A 24,467-nucleotide genomic window follows, 5' to 3' on the forward strand; every position below is an offset into this window, starting at 1 on the left:
AAAGCAGTGCATCTGCATCCATTTCATTCTACACGTAGTATGAGTACTAGGTAGAATGTAGCAAATAAGATGAATTCTGTCATTAATATGATTAAAAAAATATATTTTTATTCTGTTGCAACTGGACCAGGAGAAGTTACCACCAGCCAGAGCTGGTGTGTCCTAAGATGTAATTTCCTCCATTTCTATGACAGATAATTTCCTGTAAGAGCCTTTAACAGAAGTTTGTTCTTCTGAAACACTTGCCAGAAGTTTATTGAAATGTGTCATCTAAAATATCCTTGTATATATATATTCTGCACTTTTCACTAAGATTTCTAAGATATACTAGATCATCATCTTCACCAGTAACTACCTGAATTCTTCTTCAGTGTAAGATTCTTGCTTAACTGTCTAATTCTCAGCTGCATTATAGTATTCACCAGTTTGCCAAGTGTAGAAGTCAGATTTATTGGTCTGTCATTCTCTGACTTCCTGTAATCTATTTCTCTAGAGAATTTTACAGAATATACAACACAGTGTATTGGAAGTTTGCATTTTAATTTCTTTAGAAAACCACCTGATTTTGATGCAAAGGTGACACTTTTATAGGACGTTATCTGTTCCTCTTCCATTTCCACATTGCAATAGGTTTTTTTGAATATAGTAGTTGGTTTGTTTTTTTTTTTCAGAAAGAACTAAATTTCATGCCTGTGTGGCATACTACATCACAGTATGTTCTTCAAACACTAGGAAAATTGTAGAAGCAAATTTCTTCCATAAATAATTTGCTTTTCTATCTTTTCTTCTCCAAGCACTTCTGATAAAGAGGGAACAAAACTCTGCTCCTGCATAGGTTACTTCTGCTCTATGCAGGCAGAGGGGCTCAGCAGTTGATACCACTTGCGTTTTTGAAATGCAAAGTTGAAACACCAATGCATTCCAGAGCAGGGGCTTTGCAACTTCAATGAACTGCATTATGTTGTGCTAAAGAAACTGGTGTAAAATCCTTAAAAAGATGTTAAACTCTTACAGAGTTCTCCTGCCTGAGCTGAGACAGCCTTTTGAGCTATTGGGAAAGTTTTGCCAAGGGCAGAAATTCACAGTGCAGCTTCCACTGCAAGTTCAGTCACATACTTTGGCACACTTTCCTTCCTTGAGAAAACATCACTGTGTAGGGTTTGGTTTGCCATAACTGTATTAGTCTTATTTACATGGCCTTCTAGCCTTCCCTTCTCACTCTGCCTTGCATCAAATTTGTTTGCTGCTTATGAATATACCTAAGTACTAAATGGAGAAAATTATTTACGTCCTAGTAAGTATAGATTTTTAAAAAAAAATAAATGGGAGCTTACTTGGGAGCTGTTTTGACTTCCTATTGTTGAAGAAGCTTAGCACTAGAAAAACCTGGGGTTTATGACCATGGCAGAGGAACGAGGAAAGAAAATTGCAAGCAATGCTTCTAACAGATAATAATGGCTGAATTAATTTGAATTCTAAATAAATGTGAAGAGTTGGTAGCAAACATGGAAAAGTCTGGTTCCTCAGGGGAAGTAACTGGAACTCTGTATTAAAAGCCAAAAATCTTCTTGAGAAAGAAGAGCTCTGGCTTACAATTGCACAGTGTTCATATGCTCTAGTATCTGAAATATTTATTTCTTCTATTTAGCTTTGTACAGTTACCTGTCAAATTAACAAGCAGGCGTCAAGTAGACGTTGTGGGCTTTGAAAGCTTATGAGAATAATCTGGAAAAATGAATGGCTGATTTCTGAGTCTTGTCTGACAAAATATTTTGTTAACAAAATGGGTAAATTGCCTGTGTAAACTTGCAAGTCAGAGATTATGAGTAGCTTGAAGGGTGGTATTGTCTCATGAAGCAGAGGATTCAAGTCAGTTCTAGAAGTATTCTGGGCATGAAAACTTCTAGGAAAAAACAGGAAGTCCTGCAAGAAGCTAAAGCAAGTAGGCATTTATTATCTTAATGTAGCACTTCTTATGTTTTCATTTCTAAATCAGATTTTTTGTTTTGGGATTTTTTTGTTGTTTCTAGGATTGGGGTTTGGTTTTGGTTTTTGTTTGGTTTTTTCCTTTTTTGTTTGGTTGGGGTTTTTTTTGTTTTTTTGGTTTGGTTTGGTTTTTTGATTGTGTTTACCCTAGTCTGGTTGGCATTACTGCAGAGTCTATCTCTAAACTGACTTTTTCTCCTTCTTAGAGCTCTGTAGCATTTTACAAAGAGAGACAAACAGGAGAAATTAAAGGAAATACATTATATGAATAAATATAAAGAAACCTGCATTTGACACTGAGAAATACAGCCTGGAAAAATATGTCATATTTTACTTTAAAAAGCAATGTAAAAAAGTCCAGGTAATTATGTATTTTGTAATAAACTGTTAAAAATTCTTGTGGTTTTATGGTCTAAGAAAGAACTTAATGTTAAATTCAGAGGAATACTTTGCAGTACAAAAAAAGTAGCTTGAAATTAAGGAATCGTGCCTTTTTTGTAAATTTATTAGAAAAATATTGTTGCGTGTAGCTGATTGCAACATTGGGCTACATACGGGAATAATTGTCATGTTCAGGAAAGCATGGACAAAAATGTTTAAACATTGGGAAACTTTTGCTGGAATCTTGTACTTCTCTGTTCTGGATTTAGCTGTGGCTGCTTAGGCACATAGCTTTAACCATGGATAGAAATAATAGCATGAAATCTTGAGCTGCTGTTTGTGGATATGCATTGTAAAGCTTGGGCCTGGGAAGGTATAGAATAGATCACTGCACTAGTTAATTGCTATTTTCATCTTGGTGTTGAAAATCCAGCATATGAAACAAGTTGGTTTGTATTTTTGCAGTGATGATGCTTGCCCACTGTTGAAGACCTTGAGTCTTCTCAAGGTAGAAGATGGTGCTGAAATGTAAAGGACTCTGGGAAATAAAAAAAAACCAAACCAACAGCATTTTCTAGTAAGCTAAATATAGACGTACTGATAACTGTGCTGACTGTGCAGTAGAAGGATAGGTGAAGCTTTCAAGAAAGGAAGAAGTATATTTTGGTTTTATTTTGGGTAGAAAATGATAGCACTTTCTTAACCATTAAAAGAATTCCTGGCAGCTTCAGGATGATAAAAAAGCTAATGCTTAGGAGTCTACGTAAGGAGTATATGTAAGTGTATTAGTGACTAAGAGCCAATATTCAGTTTTTTCACTTGGTGGATCAATGGCTTGTTGTTGCATTGTATACAATGAAGAAGACATAATAATACAGTCCTTCCAGATGGCTGCTTTCCTCTATCCCTTGTTCATAACTTTGTCCATTTGTCCCCCACTGCATTTTAGCATACAGGAGGCTGAACCTCTATGCTTTGCTCTACTCTGTGTGTAGAAATACTGCAGATATTTTACTCCAAGGAAAGATTACCAGTTATATCTATTATTAAACATATAGCATCATTCTTACAGAATCTGAAACTGGAGAGTGCTGATTCTCTGCACCTCCAAAAGTGCACAGGGAAGAGCAGAACTGAAAACACTGATGTTCATCCTGGAGAGGAGAAGGCTTTCCAGTACCTGAAGGGGCCTAAGGGAAAGCTAGAGAAGGACTTTTTATATCATGTAGCTGTAGAACAAGGGATGATGGCTTTAAAGTTGAAGAGAGTAGATTTAAGTTGGTTATTAGAAAGAAATTCCTTAGTGTGAGGATGGTGAGACATTCGCACAGGTTGCTAAGGGAAGTTGTGGATGCCCGTGCTCTGGAAGTGTTCAAGGCCAGGCTGGAGGGGGCTTTGATCAGCCTGGTCCTGTGGGAGGTATCCCTGCCCATGGCAGGGGTCTTGGAGCTAGATGATCTTTAAGGTCCCTTCCTACCCAAACCATGCACTTCAAACAGAGCTGAACAAAGGTGGGATTTCTTTTATTTGGGAAATTATGATGTTTTGATATGTTCTTTTTTTTTTCTTGAAGATCATATGACCCCCAAACTTCCAAATTTTTCCAAAGGGCAGATGTTTTGAATTAAATGTCTGCTTAAATTCCTGCCCCAAGCTGCCCTGATCTGTACTGTAGATATTTTTGACAGACATTTGGAACAATGGAGCAGGAGATTAAAGTCTTGAGACCCTGGTTCCAGCTAGACTCTGAGGTGATGCTAGGTTTCCTGATGAAAAATCAAGAAGTTAAGATTTGATAGCTCAAAGTTTACTGCCACGAAGTCTCATTCCTAGAGCTCTTTACTTTATGTTTGTCACTTACTGATGACATGGTTTATTAAAAAAAGAAATCCCACAAGGCTGTAATAGAATATCTTTATTAACTGAAGTGTCACTAGTTCAGGATAAAGGCACACTGATATTTATTGCTCACAGTTTGCTATCAAAGGTTATATGAAAAGTCTGTGTGTATTTCATCTGTGCTGTGGTATTTCATCTTCTGTGATCTGAGTAAGAAGCACTGTGTAAAAAAATTCTCTAGCAAAACTGTTGAAGTAGAACTGAAGTGTTGCATCAGTTTAGGATACAATGTTAGGATTATCAAAATCCTTAAGAGATGTAAGGATTATCAAAAAAGCAGCTGATTTCAGAAAATTCAATAAGGTTAATTTAAAGAAATAATAATCCCACTGCAAAGTAATAAAAGCTTCATGTAAGACCTCCAAACACTCATAAAATGAAACCATGCAGCACATGTATGATCATGGTGAAGGAATTACACTATTGGTGGAATAGTAAATGGTCTTAAATTAATTTTTAGAATCTGTTATTTTCCTTCTCTACTTTTCCTTTCCTCGTATTGTTATGGCATGCAGAATGAACACTGACATGGATGCTGATTTTTTGAACTTACCACCTTCTACTTATAGATGTTTAGTACTAATTATTAAAAGATCAGGATAAATTGTTAGCAATCTTACTCTTTTTGTTAGAGAATCAACCAAATTTTTGTTGTGTCCTGTCCGTTAGGTCAGAAAGAAAAAAATGGTGTGGAATTAAAATGCATCTAGCAAACAACTGGAAATATGATGCAGTAGGATATGATATAATACAATAAATTCTTCACAATAGCTCTTCACTAGGACTCTTGGTCGGATTATATTGTAAAAGCTAATATATGGGACTTTAAAGCAGGCCTCAGTCACAATTGTCCATCCAGTTATTCAGTGCCCTATTAGCACACCCTTTTGGAAGAAGCTCTTATGAAGTTCCAGACATACAAAAGTTTAATTCTGTCATACTCTGCTGTTTTAGGGAATGAGGTAGCAGAAAAGATCACAGGACTGTCTATGTAAACATGAATGCACTGTTTTTCTGAGCTGGAAATGTTGTGAGCAGCAGGCTCCATCTTTTGCATACAACTGTGATGCAGGCAGGCAAGAGGCACATGTGCTTGTTGAAGGCAAGAGGCCTAGTTGGACACGTTCAAATAGTTGTACTGAGGTTACATGCCTGTGGCTAGGGGGGACGTACCATCACTAATCCATCTTGGCTGGATTACCTTTGAAAAATAAGAAATGGATTCCTCTGCCACGTGTGAAAAATATTTGGCTCTCTTGAGTCCAGTTTAGCATTGCAGCTGGGATGGAGAGAGACAGTAATGAAGCCTTTGCATCCTCACTGGCTTCTTGTAGGCTTGATTGGAGGGGGGGAAAGCCCTTTCCCAGGAGCCTTCTGGAGGGCCAAGGAGGCTCAAGCAACCTCCCTGTTTATTTCTAAGATACACTGAGATGTGTTTCTTAAGCTACATCATGGGTTTAGGTCCCACTGGGTGCTATTAGGAATGATACATTGTACCTGAAAGCAAAACCATTTTTCTTAGTCTTCTAGAGCAATTCTGAGGCAAAGCTGTTCTCCCTTTCCATCCACCTGGTGGGTGGTTTGCTGGGGCAGGTGGCACCATGCTTGTGTGAGTAACATCAGAACCCAGCACTCAAGCAACAAACCCAAGTGTTTGTCAGAAGATTCTTCTTATTTTGGTCTTGATGGACATATGTAAGTTTATACATCTTAGACAAAACTGGAAGGAATAAGTGTTGTGATTTCTGGTGTGAGCTGGAGTGATGTTCTCTCTTGTGTCTGTTCTGTCCATCCAGCTTTCTGAACAATATGCATTCTGAACAATTTCTCTGTGGGACAGTCAGCTTCAGCTTATGTCCCCATGAAAATGTCTTTCATGTTAGGGCAACTGAAACTTAAGGTATGTGTTAGCAAAAGGATTTCTGTGAGGGAAATTAGAATAAATTGTGAGAGAATAAACTGTGAGGGAATTAGAATAAATTAAAATTAAAGGCTGACAGAAATCATTGTAAGCAGCTTTGTTTTATTTCAAGAGTTGAGTGTCAGCTCTTTTCTCACCAGCTCAGATCTGTACCTATGCAGTTAATATTTTCTTTGTTTAATTTAGAATTAAGTTTCCAGTAGAAAGAAAAGTGTCCGTAAAATACAGTTAAATGGGTTTATGCAAACCCCACTATAAACTGAAACTCATCCCTTATCCAAATCTGTCACTGCTTTGGCATGAATTGTGTATCCAGTAACTCACTAATTTTTAGTACTCCCATTTCTCTCAACTTGTTGATGTCGCTCCAAAACTTTTGAAATCAGGGGCATAGTATTTTCTTACTTTTCTCCAAATACTTCTTGTGTCTAGTTTGTGCTGGCACAGATGAGTGCAGTGCAGGCAAAGGGCTTCTGTTCTGCAGGATCTGATGGTGTTGCTGTCCCAGCAATGGCCATGAAGGGAGCAGCCCTTGAAGGATGCTGTAGCCTGCACTGAATATGTCAAGCTGTCTTCCAGCTTTTTATTTCCACCGGTGTATGGAGACACTATTTATTATCATGGGTCTTAATAGTCCCTTAAAATTTCCCCTAACTCAGTGCAGAAAGAGATTTTTTTTCAACATTTCAGTATTTCAAGAGCTGTATTTTCAACATTTTCTACAGTTCCTAAAAGGAAGACAATTGCAAAAAATAAGGCTTCTATAGAGAAATGCCTTTTCTAATCTACAATTCAAATATGTTTTTTTCAGCCTATAAAGTCTGAAATTGAGTTACGTTTTGGAGAAATGTGAGATTTGAAATATTGAAGGATGTTTGTTGGCTAATTGGTTTTTTTTTTTGGTTTTTTTTTTCCTTTGGAGGCCGCTGAAACAATGTTATCAATAAATTTCCAAAGTGAAAAGTCCAGCACCTGGTATCTATTGAATTTCTAACTCCTAAGCACTAAGGAGAGTTTATGACCCAGAACTTCAGAAATCACCAGACCATCTTTAATATCTGTACATTTTAACACATCTGTTAATCCAGTGGTTTGTGTTGTCAAACTTTCTTCACCTTTTAAATGCATCATTTTATTAGTATATTCTGAAGAGCAGCTCTCATAATACCGTAAGCGTGGGACACGGTGATGCAGAAACAAACCAGCAAATATTGAAACTAGCAGTCTTTGGATTGCATTACATATGAAATCATATTGTAAAAATATTTCATAAAATGCAGCTCATCATATGTGAATTCTCATAATGGATTTGACATGAATTATTTTGTTATTTATGCTTTTACAGTGCTTGTTGTGCTAACCCAGTACACCCAGCCAGCTTCTGTGTGGCAAAAATAACTCTTGTCTAAAGAATTTAAAATTTAGTCTTTTTCTGGTAATGCTTGTTGGCCCAGGTTGTCCACTGTCTATGAGGACTCTGGTGTCTTACCAGTAAAGATTAGTGAATAAGTCATACAAAAGATGTATCTAGTGAATGTAGCTTCCCTTTAAGGTCTCAGAAATTCATATGTAAACTCACTCTTGCCATTTTTTTTTTTGTTTGCATCTCTTTATTTTTAAAAATACAGGCAAGTTCATTACAGGCATCTGGTATTAAAAATCTGCAGAAAATATAGAGAACATGCAACAAAACTTATAAGGCTGATAGAGTGAGATAGTCTAAAATGTTTTTCTAGAATTCTTGAATCATGTTTATCTGATTTTCTTTATAAACTATTTGAAGCATCAACAACATGCTTAACTATAAAACATATTAAGCAAAAAGTTGATTTACTGGTTAGATACAGAATAAGAATTGTCATCTTCTTCCTAGTAGCTACTTGTAACAGACACATGCAGAATACTTGTGAATTAAAGAGACTGCAGTTTGAAGGGACTTTTCCCAGGTATATCCTGCTAGTTCTGCCCTCTGTACTCTTGGCTTTATTTGTAACCTTGGGTAAGAATTCTAGCAGTGCTGTTTTTAATGTATAAATTAAAAAAAAAATCCTCAAATGCATGAAGCAGATGATGTAAAATCTAGGTATAAAATGCTTTTGAAATAGGACTTCTACTGCACACGGGTCAGGTAAGGTAATGTTTAATGTTGTTTTTTATCAGTAATACAACTTAGTCTTAAAGATGCATATTTTCTGAAATACTAATGGTTTACTTTATTTATTCATACCTTGCAAGTTTGGCTGCCTGTGATTAAGCTGAGTGTTTCCTAGAGGATTTATAAGGCATTTTCTAAGTCTTCGTCAACCTTTTTCTATTGGCTTTTGGCTATAGATAACCAATAAATGTTTGAGGAACTATGACCAACTGTATCTGGCACAGAATTCTTCTGTGTACTGAAAATTATTTTAAAAAACTTCTAAAGGAAAAAAAAGAGGGCAGTCTGCACAAAGTAAATATTCATTTGAAAGTATGTCTGAACTGAGCCAAAATGAGGGTTTTGTGTGATTATTCCCCCTCCCATGTAATTTGTTTTGGAGAGATTGATTAGATTAAAAGTTTCATTTTCTGAAGATTGGAATTATCATTTATATTTTCTCTTTTTACCAGGTAACATGACAATAAGCATTTTGTTACTGATGTGAAATTGCCATCTGGAGACTTGAGTGACTTTTTTTTTTTTTTTTTTTAATTCCAAGAAGGAAAAGGAAACTAGAGCAGTCATTGGGGCTGGTTGGTAATTAAGGAGTACTCAATGACACTGTAACTTAAGTATATTTTGTGTTATAATGTTGACTTAAGGAGCAATCATGAGTTATTTTGCTTAAGGAACAATCATGAGTGATGTGAAGATGACTTGTATATATATTCTTGGTCAAGATACTTTCACTGTTTTTGTACTGAAAACCTTTAAATAACGTTTAGATATTCATCAGCTATATGTTTGTCTATTTTATCTTTTAGGGCATACAGGACGATTATTAAAATCTCTGTGTTTCACGAGTCTATCATTTCTGCTGCTGCACATCATCTTTCAGATTACAATAAACAGTCTTGAAGCTGGAAAAACTATTCAACCTGGTTTTAACTGTGAGTAAAACCTTTTAGTTTTTATTATAATTTTAAGCATCTAAATGCTTCAGTGGTTTGAAAGTGAAGGGTTGATGTGAAGCCACTTAACATTGTGCTCCTGTGGGTTTGCAGCTTGCTTCTGTTTCCCAGCTGCCTGCTTTAAGAATTACTGGGTAGGAGGGCAAGAAGACTACATGGGTTTCAGATATGAGAGTAGTATTAACTATTTTGCTCCCACCAGACGTATACATTCCTTTTGGGTTTAGCACTGTCTATTTTCTAACTTCATTTAGGCTTTCTCAAAATTGCCTCAGAACCTGAAGTGGCTACATGATCACATTGTTAGAACATAATTCAATATATTAAGAATAAAATGAGATATAGTAATGAAAAGCCCTCTACCCATGTATTATGCCTCTATCTTAGGGAACAGACTCTGTCTCTTAAGTTTTTAATCTAACTTAATTTTAAATCTAGGCCCCAAGATTTATGTTTCTAAACAGTATTTGTCTTTTTCTTGCCTGTGTTGTATGGGAAGAAGGATTTTCAATTTTTATTTTTATTTATATTTAAACACAACCTTAAGATATATTGTATGACATTTTGTATCATCCTCTCTCAGAAAATATTCTGTAATTCAGAAGCAAACGTTATTTGTGGTACAGAAGTTTATTAAAATATCTATCCAGTAATTTGTGTATGTAACCTCCAGGTAGAAACTATTTGTACTTGTCTTACAATGCTTACATTTAACATTTAAACCTGTCAACCTACCTTTGATAAATGTCCATTTAATTTATCACAGAGCATGCTCCTGCCACTTGAGTAAACAGTTGTACTACAATTCAACACAAGAAACCTTATGTGAAGTAAAGGCTTTGACTTAAAGTAACAAAATCCTAAGGAAACTTGGAGCTAGCATTACCATTTCACCTTTAACTCTAACTATTTCTTAAAGTAAAAGACATAATTGTGTTTATGAAATATAAGTTTTAACTGGAATGTCTTGGGCTTTGTCAGTTCAAATCAGACATTTGGAGTCTAAAACTACTTTCTATTTCTCAAAAATATATATTTTTGAATGTGTGAACTTGGATTACTTGCTTTCTGATATCTGTTCAACATTCTTAGAACTAAAAATACATAATTTTTACTTAAATTAGGGTAATTGCATCAGCTAGACGGTGTTTATTTGTGTGGGCTTCTAGTTGTCCAAGAAAGAGATATAACCACTGACTTTTTCTTCCACCTCTGGTGGGAACTGGGCTCTAGAGTGAGGAACTGATTAAAAGAATTGCTTCATTCTGAAGTTTCCTCCTTAAAAAGAGCTGTTTATTAACAGCTACTGAGTGTAACAGCTTCCATTCTATAATAATTATTATTAATAATCATTAATAATTATTTCCTTACTTGGGGCCTTACAGGACTATGGGCACAGCTGTAGTGGTGAAGCCTCAGATTGCTCTCTGGTACCAAGGCCAGTTGAATCCCATCCTCACCATTAAGCATTCTTTGACTCCTGGAGACAGAGGTTGGGTTGAAATTGCTTGTTGGGAACAGTTTTCATCCCACAGGAACCCCCAAACTGTGCGTTAGCTGTTCAGGAGATAAAAAGTTGGCAGACCAAAGTTGTTCCAAGGTTGTTTTAAGTGTTCAGCAACATGAGAAGGTATAAAAGCTGTTGTGAATGAAAGTGACAGAAAAGGCCAAGGCCTTTGCAGACCAGGGAGTAAGATCAATTATTGTCATTAAATAGCACCAGAGCATACATGGTACTCCTTAGGTGAGAAGACAGAATTAATTCTCCAGAAAATATTTTGGTTGTTCTGCTTGTAATTAATTAGTTAGTGACACAGCCCCACTGTATTCTCTGTTCCCTAGCTATTTGAATAATGCTTTGCAGACCTGACTACAGCAGTGTGCTAAGCCAGAGCTGGAGGAACAACAAAGCAACATAGCAGCACAGTGTTACAGTCTCTACAGTTTAGAGTTAGCTGCTTATTCAACTTCTTTTTTTTTTTTTTTTTTTTTTTTTTTTTTTTTTTTTTTTTATAACTCAATAAGAAATACAGATCCAGATTCAGGTCAAATATGAATAAAACATTATTTCCAGCTTTTTTTTCTCAAGCACTACATGCTCCACTGAAATGATTCTACAATCTTTTATAATTTGCAAGTTTTTCTCCCCCTTTAGTCAAAATCTCCTGTATTCCTCCTTCAGCCGCGTGTGGAAATGGAGAAAAACTTTCCATTAGTCTTTTGAATAACCTATTATGTATTTGAAGGCTGCAGTGATGTCTGTCATATGTACTCTTTTCTCTCATCCTCTCATCTTTATAGAGCTTCATTCCTTTCAAACTTTCCCTATGGGTCATGTCTCCCAGGAAGGAGTCTTATCCTTCTTGAGGATTTTAGTCTACATCTGTTTTCTCCAAGTGGTCCAGATATTTGTAGTGAAATGAGGCAACCAGGTGCCACTAATTGCCAGGAAGTGGGCATGAGCTTGTGTCAAGCCCACCTTTGCCTAATTAGGGTGGGCCCACACTGCGCATGAGCAGGACCAGGGGGTGTCCTGGTTTGGGCCAGGATAAAGGTGGTTTTCTGTTTCTGTACTTTTGCTTTTAGCTAAGTCCCTTGTAAGTAGTTGCATTTGCTGAAATTAACAGCAAGTTTCTCATGCAGTGTGTGTGCTTCTAGGACTGATAACACTTGATGTTTATAGTTACTGCTAGAGACTGGTATGCAGAGCCAAGGACACTGCTCAGCTCTGAGGAAAATATTTTACCGTCCAGGAGGATACAGAGGTCCCACCTGAACCCTCCTTTGGGGAGGAACAGACAAGATAGATGCCAGAATTGACCAAACAGAGTATTCCATCCCATATACGTCACACTCAGTATAAATTTGAGGCATCACAAGGGCCGAGCCTGATTTTTTCCTGATTTCCTGCTTCCCTTCCTTCACCCGGCATCCTGGAAGGATCCTGTCCGTTCCTCTGCCTGTGCTCCTGATCCGTGCCAGCCCATATCTGTGTGTTCCTGCCTCCGGTTCCCGACTGCTGCCGACTCCAGGAGTCCAGCCTGGACTTTCCCAGGGCTGCCCTAAAGCCTCGGTGGTGACGTGAGAGTTCTTGGGGGAGAGGGGGGAGGAATGTGGTATCCATTTTCCTGTATATTTGTATATATTTAGTAATTTTTCCTATTTATCATTACTGTTTCATTAAAGTTGTGTAGTTTAGTTTCCAACCCATAAGTCTCTCTCCCTTATTCTCTCTCCTTTCTCTATCAAGGAGAGAGAGAGATTAATAGAGAGCGTCTGTTATTTGGTTTAATTGCCGGGCCAGTGTTAAACCGTGACAGGGGGCTAATAAAAGGTGAGGCCTAAGACACAGGCAGGGCTCCACTAGCGCTCATCGCCCTCAGGGTGAGGCTTGAGTGGCGCAGCCGGCTAAGACAGTACTGCAATACCGAGGCCCCGGGTTCGAGGCTCCTCAGAGCCTCACCCTGAGGGCGATGAGCACTGGTGGCACAATGAAGGTAATACAGTGCTCCAAGAGCAACTAACCTCTCTGCAAAGCGTGCTCAGGACTGAGCTGAGCTTGTGTCTCAGGACTCACCTTTTATTGGCCCCCTGGTTCTGCTCATGCGCAGTGGGGGCCCACCCTAATTGGGCACAGGTGGGCTTAACACAAGCTCATGCCCACTCCCTGGCAATTAGTGGCACCTGGTTGCCTCAGATACTTCTTGAAGTTCAGTGTCCAAAGTTAGGTAATATTTCAGATGAGAATTTACTAGCACATACTGAGGTTTAACAATTACCCAAGTATTTCCAAGTTGAAACTCCCTCTTTATGCATTAGTATATGGTAATTTTGCAACAGTAGCATATTCTTACACTCTCTGTGATTGACTGTAACCTATAAAGACTTTACTAAAGAACAGACTATTTTTTAAAGCCTCTACTTAAGCAGGTGCATATTCCCACTGTATGATGAAAACTTGAATTTCCCTATATTTTTCCAAAATGGTTTAATTTATCATCAAGGCTGATCTAAATTCTATCTTTCCCATCACAAATTTGCTTGTGGCACTTCCTATAGGGACCATCTGGAAATACCACGTTAAAGTGGTTTGTATATACAAAATGTTTGCTTTTCCTTTATATTTAATCTTTGTTTTGATTTTGCTGGTATCACAGTATCTCCCTGAGTTTAAATAAATTAAACTATATATTGCCCTTATGTAAATGAGATGAGAGTAAGTAGTGTAAAGGTGCACTACTTTCTAGGCTGGGAAAAAAAATAATATAAAGAGGAAAATAAAAAAGTATAATAGCAGAAAGGAAGAAAAACCTTGCAATTAGTTTATGTTGAAATGCATATTTTTGTTTTGATGGAGTATATAAGAATTTCATGAGGTCGTGGAGTGATTGCTGCCTTTTTTTTTTTTTTTGCTGCCAGGGAAATTAAAGCTAAATCTACAGCTCCATAATTTTCACCATAGAAATTAAGAAGTTTTTCAAATTAATTCTCTATTTTTCTGAATTTTTTACCATTCTGCAGTTAATATTATAATTCCTGACATTATAATTCCTGACAGTTTCAGAATCGTGTGAGAAGGAAGTATACATTTGTCTCCAAGTTACATTAATTAGTCTCCACATTTTGAAATGAATCAAAAGATTGGTTTCAGTTTTCATTTTCACACTGCTGTATTAAAACATCTGAAAATATTTCCATTTTGATAAAAGGAACATTTGAAAAGTATTTAAATTAGAGGCATCATACAGCCTGTCACTTCTTAAACCTTATACAGTTACAATTTTATTTCGGAAATAACAACCATACCTTTGACTTTTGCATCCAGAAGTCGTTCAGTTTGGGCTATCTGCAAGAGCAAAGCAGATATGTATAATGTCATGCAATCATAAAGGATGGAAAAGACTTCTTAACATCATCAAGTCCAGCTGTCAAACAAACACCACCATGCCAACTAAACCATGTCCTGAAGTGCTATGTCCACATGTTCTTTGAACAACTCTGTGTAGGGTGACTCCATCACTTCCTTGGGCAGCCTGTCCCAGTGTCTGACCACTATTTAAGTAAAGACCTTTTTCCTAATATCCAACCTAACTTCCCAACCTCCACTTCACTACAACCTCCTTTCAGGCAGTTGTAGAGAGCAATAAGATCTCCCTTCAGGCTCCTCTTCCCTAAAATAAACAGCCCCAATTCCCTCAGCTGCTCCTTATAAGACTTGTGACCCAGAGCCTTCACAGGGACATTTTAAAATACTCTGCTCTTATGCTTGACTTGTATTATTCAAAAGCAGCCCATGGGTAGTGTTTAGCATAAGTCCTGGAATTTTTAGCTTCTTCAGTTTGTTGGGTTTTTTCCATCCCCTTCCTCTTTTAGAGTTTAAATACTCTTTCTTCCAGGATGGCTAGAAGCCACTACAGCGTTTTCTAAATTATATAGGAGATGGATGTTGGTGGGTTGATCATCCTGGAATCATAGAATGGTTTGAATTAGAAGAGACCTTAAAAAGCATCTAGTTCCACCTCTGTCCTGCATGGGCAGGGACACCTTCCACAGGTTGCTCAAAGCCCCATCCAACCTGGCACTGAACACTCCCAAGGATGAGGCAACCACGACTTCCCTGGGAAACCTGTTCCAGGGTCTCACCACCCTCACACTAAAGAATTTCTTCCTAATGTCTGTTTCCTCAAAACCCTGCGAGTATTGCTTGACACTATTAAATTTTGTTGGTAGAACTCCTTATTTAGATTAATGAAGGATTTCTGGTTAGCCACAGCTGCATTGTATGGAACTAAAATTGAAGATCTCCTAGATTCTTTAGAAAGGGAAAAGAAGAAATACAGAAAGGGTGAGCTTGGCTGGTCTTAAGACATCAAGAGGTAGATCTGTCTTGCTTCACTAATGGTATCTCCTTATAACAATCTGATTCCAAGAAGTAGTAGTATTCATGCAGTAATATAGTTTTGTTGTTAAGTTTTTACTTTTGGTGGAACAAAGTTCTGATTATTAGATTAGTTTATGCCTTTTGAATATAGAATCTGTGAGATGGGCAATGAAAATTAGATCACAAGTAATATAGGGTTTCATACTTCAGTATACATGCTATAATTCTTTGGTTTGCTTATTCTTTCAGAACAGTACTTGAGTCCAGGAGAAATGTAACTAAGAATATTTCAACTATTCACTAAATAAGTTTATATTCTATGCTGTCTAGAATACCAAAAAGGGCATTTAAGGTATTTCTGGACATTTTTCTTGTACAGCAAATAATAGAACTGATGAAGCTGAAAGATTCCTTGAAAACCTGCTAAAAATTTTTTATGAATCTCTGCAGTTGTTTATGACATGTGGTTAGGGTGCTTTATTTACAAAATAGTTATGCAAAGAAAAAGGTAAAATAGGCTTAAAGAACCAAGTTGCCTAGATAGCTTCTCTGTTAGATCATGGGAACTAAATGCATGTACTTCTCTGTCCCCAGTATGCCGTGGTGAATATTAAACAAGTGCATGCCACCATTGTGGAATCATAATAACTTTCTGCTTTAGATAAATTTTGAAATGATTTCTTGGCTAAAAGACCATCCTGTGTTTGCATTACTACCAGCATGTCCCTGAGGTTCTGGGTTATATTAGGAAGCAGCAATACCCAGTACAAATAAATTAGGTTTCACCATTTATTGAAAGCTCAGACTCAGGACTGCAACTGATCTTTCACAGCAATGAATAATTACTTTTTCCTGTATACCTGCTGAGATTCCATGCCTTTTATACCTTCTGGAGTGTATGTTTTTAAGGTAGAGCTGGTTTTGAGCAGTACTGTATCTGTAAGGTTATTGCATTTCTACTTGGGCTTATTAACCCATTGGAAAGAAAGATTCTGCTTTTACTTATAAAGGGATGAAAGATTAGGAGATTTTTATGGTGTTTCATATTTTTATTTCAAAGATGGGTGACAGATTCATAGAGGTCTTTCAAATATCATGACTTACTGGCCCAGTTCCTGCCTGGAGCTTGAACATATGGGCTCTTGTCAGTTCTTTGGACACATCATTTCATGATATGTTGCCTTGAAAACAAATCTTTTGAAAATATTGACAATTTGTTATATTATTTTATGAAGTGAATATTATCATATTTTCTGGCCACGCATTGCCTTGAAATTTTTGTCAATTTCAAAAATGTAACTTCATATGAAATGAAATTTATTCAAATTACTAAGAAAACTAGTAACTTTATACAAGAAGCTTCTGCTTCAGAGCAGGAGTCATAGCAAAGTAAACATTCTATTCTAATACCAAAAGGGTTACTCTGGAATTCCTCTGGAATGGTTTTGCTTACCAAAATTGAGGGTAACAGTTACCCACATTAAACAGCACTCAAGCACTTGCATCTCAGGCAAAACAGCTTATTCTTCCCTAACAAACACATCCATTTCTCACTTACTGGAGAGATGCTGAAGGCACCTTCCAGACAACTGGTATAGCTGCAAAGTAGCGAGATGTTCAGTCACCTCCATCGCGTGTGTAACATATTCTTCCTTTTTTGTTTAGTGAAATCTTTTTCACAGTCAAGGGTCTACCTCAAACCTGAGCTCTTCTTTGTACCTTATAGCTGCATTTTTAAACATTTCTTTATTTTGACATATGTAGAGAATGAAGTGTTTTGTCTCTGTATCAGTCGCCTTAAGCTGTTGATGTTGAAACTGAAGTGGATGATATCTGTAAACTTATCTCAGATTTAAAATATGTGTTTAAAAGCATACATTTATCCCATTAAGAGTGGGTATAATCATGCAGAACATCTGCATTTTTAATAATATTTTTGTGTCGTATCAAAGATTATAATCTTGGCTAAAGTCTGAGTGAAAAAAAATGCCTGTCAGTGTTTCAGAAACACTTCTCTTATTGCAGAAGTTGTCAGCTTCTGCTTGTGAGGTGTCTCTACAAGGGGCAAGAGGAGAAGGTTCAGAAAGGAAGTTGTGTTTCAATAACAACTGTTGTGGAATATCCAAGATAACAAAGGTTTTGTAGGGTGAAGCAACCAGATGTTCTACTGCAGAAGAGTTAGAATAACATTTCACTGAGGGGATGTGTATTTTGAATTCAGCATTATCTAAGCCTGCAATGACTGCTGCAGCAAATATAGAACAAATTTGTAGTTTTATACATTTAACTAGACCAGATCCAGAGTGGTAAGATATTTTAATTATTTTAGATATTTTAACCAATTTTATATTTTAACGAATATTTTAATAGAATATATTGTACAGATTCTGTATTGCTCTCCATAACCCATGTAAGACTGACATTACTAAATCCTGTAATATAAGTCTAGTTCTAATGGAATTTAGATACCCACACATTTTTGAAGTCCTAAGCTACAGTCTTTGAAGCTACATCTGGAATACTGTGTCCAGTTCTGGCCTCCTCAGTTCAAGAAGGACAGGGAACTGCTTGAAAGAATCCAGCGCAGAGTGACTAAGAAAATACCCCTGATGAGGAAAGGCTGAGGGAGCTGGCTCTCTTCAGCTGGGAGAAGAGGAGAATGAGGGGTGACCTCATTAATGTTTACAAATATGTAAAGGGTGAGTGCCAGGAGGCCAGATCCAGGTTCTTCTCAGTTATGTCCAATTATAGGACAAGGGGTAATTGGTACAAGTTTGAGCATAGGAGGTTCCACATAAATGTAAGGAAAAACTTTTTCACTGTGAGAGTGACAGAGCACTGGAACAGGCTGCCCAGGGAGGTTGTGGAATCTGGATGCATTCCTATGTGACCTTCTGTAGGTGATCCTGCTCTGGCAGCGGGGTTGGACTTGGTGATCTTTTGAGGTGCCTTCCAGACCCTAACTTTCTGTGATTATTAAATCAGTACAGAAAGCTTGCTACATGAAAGATTTTTTGTTTTTATGAGACATCCATTACTTTGTGTGTTTTGGATTTGTGATATATCTTTGCCAAGGTATCTGAACCCTTTTGCTTGTATTATTAGCAAGATACTAAAGGCTGAGTGTATGAGAAGCTGAAATGTTTTCAGAATGGAGGTTAATATCACTTTATGAAAATGAAAGGGAACTGTGAAAGCTACTGTTCTTTATTCAAAGTCAGTATATGGATTTTATCCTCCTTATCCCATGCAGTAAGACTGTCTCTTCATGGTACTTCCATCTGCCCAGTGCAATCTGGACTGAGAAAAACCCTGCCTTGACTTAGCTTGCAGACTCCTGAGAAGGGACCTTTCCTGTTCAGAGGTTTGTACTGTATAGCCTGCAGCAGGAGTTGGCTGTTGTACTGGGGGTTATGGAGTTACCACAGCATAAAGAATTATTAAGATTTCTTCAGAGCTTCCCTCTTAGCAGCAACTATTTTCAGAACAGTAAGTTTAAAAGGAATGAGTAACCATTTTATCCAAATCTCCACTGAGAAAGGGAAAAATCTCCAGAGATTAGCACAAGCAGTACTTACATGGATTGCGGTAGAGGAATCATAGCTGAGGTTCCTGTCACACTACTTCATATGGCAAGTACCTCTGCAATTCTAGCAAATGACAGAAAGGAGACATGAAGCTAAGAAAAAAAATGGTAATGTAGCTCTTATCATTCTCTGATTTCATAGGGTACTGTTATTTGTGTAGGTGCTATGCATTGTCTGAGTCATAAAATATCTTTGAATAAATTTTCTGTGCAGTCAAGGAGAACCTGAGACTAAAAAAATGCTTATCTGTGAAAACCACTGTGAAATCAGATTGTAGTGGCACAAATATGGCCATTATACAAGGTCCTAGAAAGATGTGTAGTTGTACCAATGACTAGTTCTGACTGTCACCTGAAGAATGTATTGCTTGTGGAACACATGTTGCAAACTTTCAACAATATGTTATTCTGCATGTGAAAGTTCATATTCCTTAATTAAGTAAACACTAAGTGTCAAACATTTCTACAGCACTTTTAGTGCAACTTTATGCAGCCAGAAAATTTACAGCTATGGAAACAAGCTTCTGTAATTGCTTTTTCGGCAGGTATGATAAGTTCTGCTTAACTTCCTGATGGATGTCACTGCCTGGGAGTTCAGAAAATTCATGTTCATTGTACTTCTGGAGTCTTTATTTCTGGGCTCACACATTGCCATGTGAAAACTAAGCAGCATTCTAAATACTCATTTCAGCTGTTATATATAAGATCTTCTGTATAATGTTATAACTCTGTAATCATAGAATCATAGAATGGTTTGAATTGAAAGGACCTTAACGATCATCCACATCCAACCCCCTGCCATGGGCAGGGACACCTCCCACTAGACCAGGTTGCCCAAGACCCCATCCAACCTGGTCTTGAACACTTCCAGGGAGGGGGAATCCACAACTTCCCTGGGCAACCTGTGCCAGTGTCTCACCACCCTCACAGGAAAGAATTTCTTCCTAATATGTAATCTAAATCTACCCTCTTTCAGCTTAATACCATTACCCCTTGTCCTATCACTACATGCCCTTATAAATACTCCCCCTCCAGCTTTCCTGTAGCCCCTTCACGTACTGGAAGGCCACTAAAAGTTCTACCTGGGGCCTTGTCTTCTCCAGGCTGAACAACCCCAGCTCTCTCAGATTGCGTCCCTTACACCCTGATCATCCCTGGAGCCATCCTTTGGACTCACTCTGAGAACTGTGTGTTCTTCTTTTGTTGGGAGCTCCAAAACTGAACACAGTACTACTGGTGGGGAGGGGCAGAATCACTTCCCTCCTCTTGCTGACTGTGCTTCTTTTGATATAGCTCAGGGTTTGCTTGGCTTTCTGGGCTGCAAACACAAATTGCTAGCTCATGTTGAGGTTCTCATCAACCAACACCACAAAGTCCTTCTCTTCAGGGTTGTAATCAATCCATTCTCTGGACAGCTGGTATTTCAGCTTGGGGTTGCTGACACCCATGTGTAGGACCTTGGTCTTGTCAAACTTCAAGGGGCTTACATGGGCCCACCACTCAAGCCTGTCTAGGTCCCTCTGAATAGCCTCTCTTGCCTCCAGCATCTCTACCACACCATGCAGCTTGGTGTCATCAGCAAATTTGCTGATGGTGTACTCAGTTCCACTGTCCATGTAACTGACAAAGATGCTGAACACCAGTTCCAGTACTGACCCTTGAGGAACACCACTTATCACTGGCCTCCATCAAGAGGTGCAGGTTTTTTGCATCTCAGTTGTAGGCAGGATGAGTACACCTGACTGCCAGGTAGTAGAAAAGAAGGGTGATCACTGCCTTGTTTTAGGGGCTGTGTGTAGGAGGGATCAAATAGTTGTTGTCTGTCTTCCTCTGCACTCTTAAGGGTGTGAGTTGAAGTAGTAAATGTAAGGAAGAAATCAAGAAATCAAGGCCAGCTGTGAAGGATAAGGCACTTGATAAATGACAGACAGGAGAGCAGAATGCATGTGTGAAGGAAACAAAAGCAGAAGACAATAACTGATTTTTTGGTTTATACTCTTGGTTAGTGCTCTTAGTAAGCTTAGAATTAAGAGCAGGCCTCTATTTTTCTAAGTTGCCTCTTAGCTTGCCCCCTAGTTGTATACTTAACCTTCCTATGAAAATGTTTTTGGACAGCATGCATTGCCAGCTGCTTTTAAGTCTCAAGTTCCCAGAAAGACTGTTATCCCCATTGTGAAAAGTTTTAAAGGCCAGCAAAGTCAGAAACGGGGTTCTCACAAAAACTGTTACAGTGAGAAAACTTGTCTTCAGGGTTAGACCTTCCCTTCCCAGTGACACCAGTCCTACTGCTAGAGTGGTTATCTTGGCTCATTGGCAGCATTTTGCTGTAGCAGTATGGGGTATGTAAGGACCAACACCACAGTGCTTTAGCAACCAGCATCTCTGAGCTCATGTAGATCTCCAGGGTAAATGTTCCCTCTTTGATCATTCATATCACTGTAATATAAATATTTTACTGGGGAGTCTTATTTAGAATTACTGTTCAGGATCAGGAAACTATACATTTGTGTGCAGGACACTGCTTATACAAATTCCTTCCATTGAGAATAAATATTTTATTTCTGAGGATTTTTCTCTTCTGTTTGGCTGTTTACATTTTACTGTATTGCTCTTTATTATGTAATCACTGAGGATTTCTAGAAAACACGATTCCTTAGTGTAACACTGTGATCCTTTGCATGTGCCTGTGCCCACATTTAAGATTGAGAGGGTTTTGTTATGAGCCCTTGGGCCTGAGCTTTCTGCACCTCTTGATGCTTTACATCGGCAGCAAAACCTGGGTCTCAGCAGGGAAGCAAAGAGCAGATCTGAGCTGCGATGATGACAGCTGCTTACCACAGCCACTCTGCTATGGCTGGACCAGTAGTTGGGCATCTCAGCTGCAAGCACAAGTGAGGTGTAATGCCTGGGGGTGACAGCTGTGAGGAGGGGTCCCTGGCAGGCCAACACCCCCAGTGCATGGGCTCTCCTTGGGCAACTGGGGCTGGGGGGCTGCTCAGAACAAAAGCCAGATCTTGACTCAAGGTTAACCTCAAGTTGAAAGGACTGGGTTTACTGAGATGGTCCATGTAAATCAAATCACCCTGTGAAACAAAGAAAAAGGCATCACTTACATAAATATGGCTTGGAGCCATTTGGGAAAAATGTTTTCTTCACAAGGTTGGACTTGAAATGCTTTTGTGGGCTTTCCTGTGTCAGTCTGTTGGAGTATGATCCTAAACCTGGGTCAAATATGATGTGAACTTGCATTCTTTAATTCCAAATGGATGATCTGTCTTAACAGTCCCTTAACAATTTCTGCCAGATATGAGTCTAAATCAATAGCCACACAGGCTGCCTTACTCCTTCTGCATAAATGATGTGCAACTCATCTCACTGTCGTGCTTATGCTGAATGCAAAGTAAAATGAATAAGAAATTCCTTAACACTCACAAAAGAAATAAAAATGCCTCTCACGTCTGTTGAAGGAAAAGAACCCATTAGGAGGATTTGAAAAGGTTAGGCTTGATTTCAAAGGTCTTAAACATCCTTCTTTTTGAGAGTCTTTTTTTCTCATTACAACTCCAACAGTTATTTTCCTGATATATATATCTAAAGCATTTGCACCATTTACATCTGTATATACTATGTTTACTGCTGAATTTTATGATACCACATTTCTTTTAGGGATTTGTTTAAAGACATCAGTAATATGAATTTCAGAAGGGTTATAGTCATTATCTAGACCAAAACCAGAAAGATTTTGAACTACATCAGTGAAAGGCGTAGCAAGTGAAAAATATTTTATGACAGAACTGTAATCCTATTTTTATGTGTCTAGCAATAAGGAGAGTAGACTATGCTATCTTTTGAAGTCCAGTGACAAGAGAATGAACTTGATTTCCAGATACCACCAGTGACGCCAAATGCTTCTTTAAAAACTGTGAGACAATTTAAGCATTTTCCCACTGAAGTAGTATGAAATTCTGAAAAGCATTTATGATGCACTCCAGCCAGTGGCTGATAAGACTTTTCCTGAGCTTTTTGAGGTGTATTATCCTCCATGTATTAACATAATTCTGTAGGAGAGAGAGTACATTACTTAATGAAAGCTTCTTCTAGTATTTTTCTGTTATGTATACAGTCATATATTTCAAAATAAGACAGGCAGACCCCAGTCCAAAGGACGTGGTGATAAAAACTGACAACTCTTTATGCATTTTAGTTCATACATTACCTTACTTACGAAGACTGTATGGCCAAGAAATGTTATATAGCTAATCCTTTTTCACCGTTTCTGGAACACAAGTTTAGAACATTGAAATGCAAAAGGACAATTTTTAAGTCATCCTTTAGAGCCAGCAGTTTGACTTGGTCATGGATTGTGTCCCTGCCATTTCTTGGTGATGCCACAGATAGCACACAGCAGGTTCCAGGAAATTCCTTATTTCTCTAGACCCCCCAGGTTTATCTATGAATAATGTCATGTTTCATGAGAGAACTCATGTACCTTCACTGTAGAAATGTCAAAGGCCTCAAATGACACCCAGAAGAGGCTCTGTTGTAGAGTCAAGCAACTTACCATCATTCTTAGAAATACAGTCCTTATTTTACATGCTGAGCTGGATTTTAATAATCCTAAAACTCTTGCATCCACCTGGAGGGTGTGGTGGTCTAGTGCTAATTAAACACAGCTGCAGTATAAAACTTGTGGAATTACGAGACATACTAGTAAAAGTCTTACTTCTAAGTATGGACTTTCCCCCCATGTTTTAATAGAAAAGAAGATAAAAAATATTTTTCTTGTGGCTAATTTTTTCTTTATGGATGCACACGTGAGGTAGAGATTCCTAAACTGCAACTGATATGCCAGACAAATATTGCAAGAGTAAAAAACAATTGTAGCTGTTGCTGTCGTGGTGGCAACAGTTCCAACTTTATAACACATCTGGTTTCACAGTTCCCATTAGTTCATATTTATCCTTTACTTTATTCTTGGCTATCTGATCTTTTATTTTGTCTAAGAGTACAAGACTAACAAAAACACTAACAGTGATGTGAAAAGGGGCAAGGGATGTCTTTAAAACTTCTATCAGATTGTGCTTAATTTATTTCTGTTTATATAAACACACACGTTTTCATCTTCAGGGGCCTTGTTCATTACAGCAGGAACTTTCTGTGATTATTAAATTTTAGTACTATGTAGCAACCTGTGCAATTTCAGGAATCAGGCTGATTAAATTACCCAGTTAGGCAACCTCACTAAGCAGGGGGTAGAAATTTCAGCACTGTTTTTTTCAGTTACAAAATTGAGTTTCATGGAATTGTCTGAAGTTTAAACAACTGTAACTACCAGCAAGGAAGAAAAGCACTCAGTATGGGCAGTAGCATAGAAGCTCAGTTTCTATAACTTTTCAAGTATGGGTGCTTCCAAAAATACCCAGAGAGGTATATAACAGGCAAGATTACAGGGGCTGCAATACTTTGGGATCTAAAAGAAAAAAAGAAGTAAATGATTTCACTATCAACATGGACATTCAGTATTATCTGCCGTGCGTATAAATATCCCACAGTAATCATTTATCTGCAGAGCAGAGATATTGAACAGCAATATTTGTTGAGATGCTGTGATGAAATCAGAGAATCACAGAATAGATGTGGTTGGGAAGGACCTCTGAGATCACTGAGTCCAACACTACACAAATACACACAAAAATAACACAGAA

General features: G+C 37.9%; 1 protein-coding gene across 1 annotated transcript in view; it reads left to right on the forward strand.

Annotated features, from left to right (window-relative positions):
* PIEZO2 (piezo type mechanosensitive ion channel component 2) overlaps positions 1-24,467 on the forward strand; it is a 309,202-nt gene that overhangs the window by 100,262 nt on the left and 184,473 nt on the right. The window contains exon 3 of the mRNA XM_030444928.1: positions 9,149-9,274. Coding sequence (XP_030300788.1) covers positions 9,149-9,274 — 126 coding nt within the window. The remainder of the gene's footprint in view (positions 1-9,148; positions 9,275-24,467) is intronic.

The sequence above is a fragment of the Calypte anna genome, chromosome 2 (assembly GCF_003957555.1).
Source record: "Calypte anna isolate BGI_N300 chromosome 2, bCalAnn1_v1.p, whole genome shotgun sequence".
NCBI classification, from domain to species: Eukaryota; Metazoa; Chordata; class Aves; order Apodiformes; family Trochilidae; genus Calypte; species Calypte anna.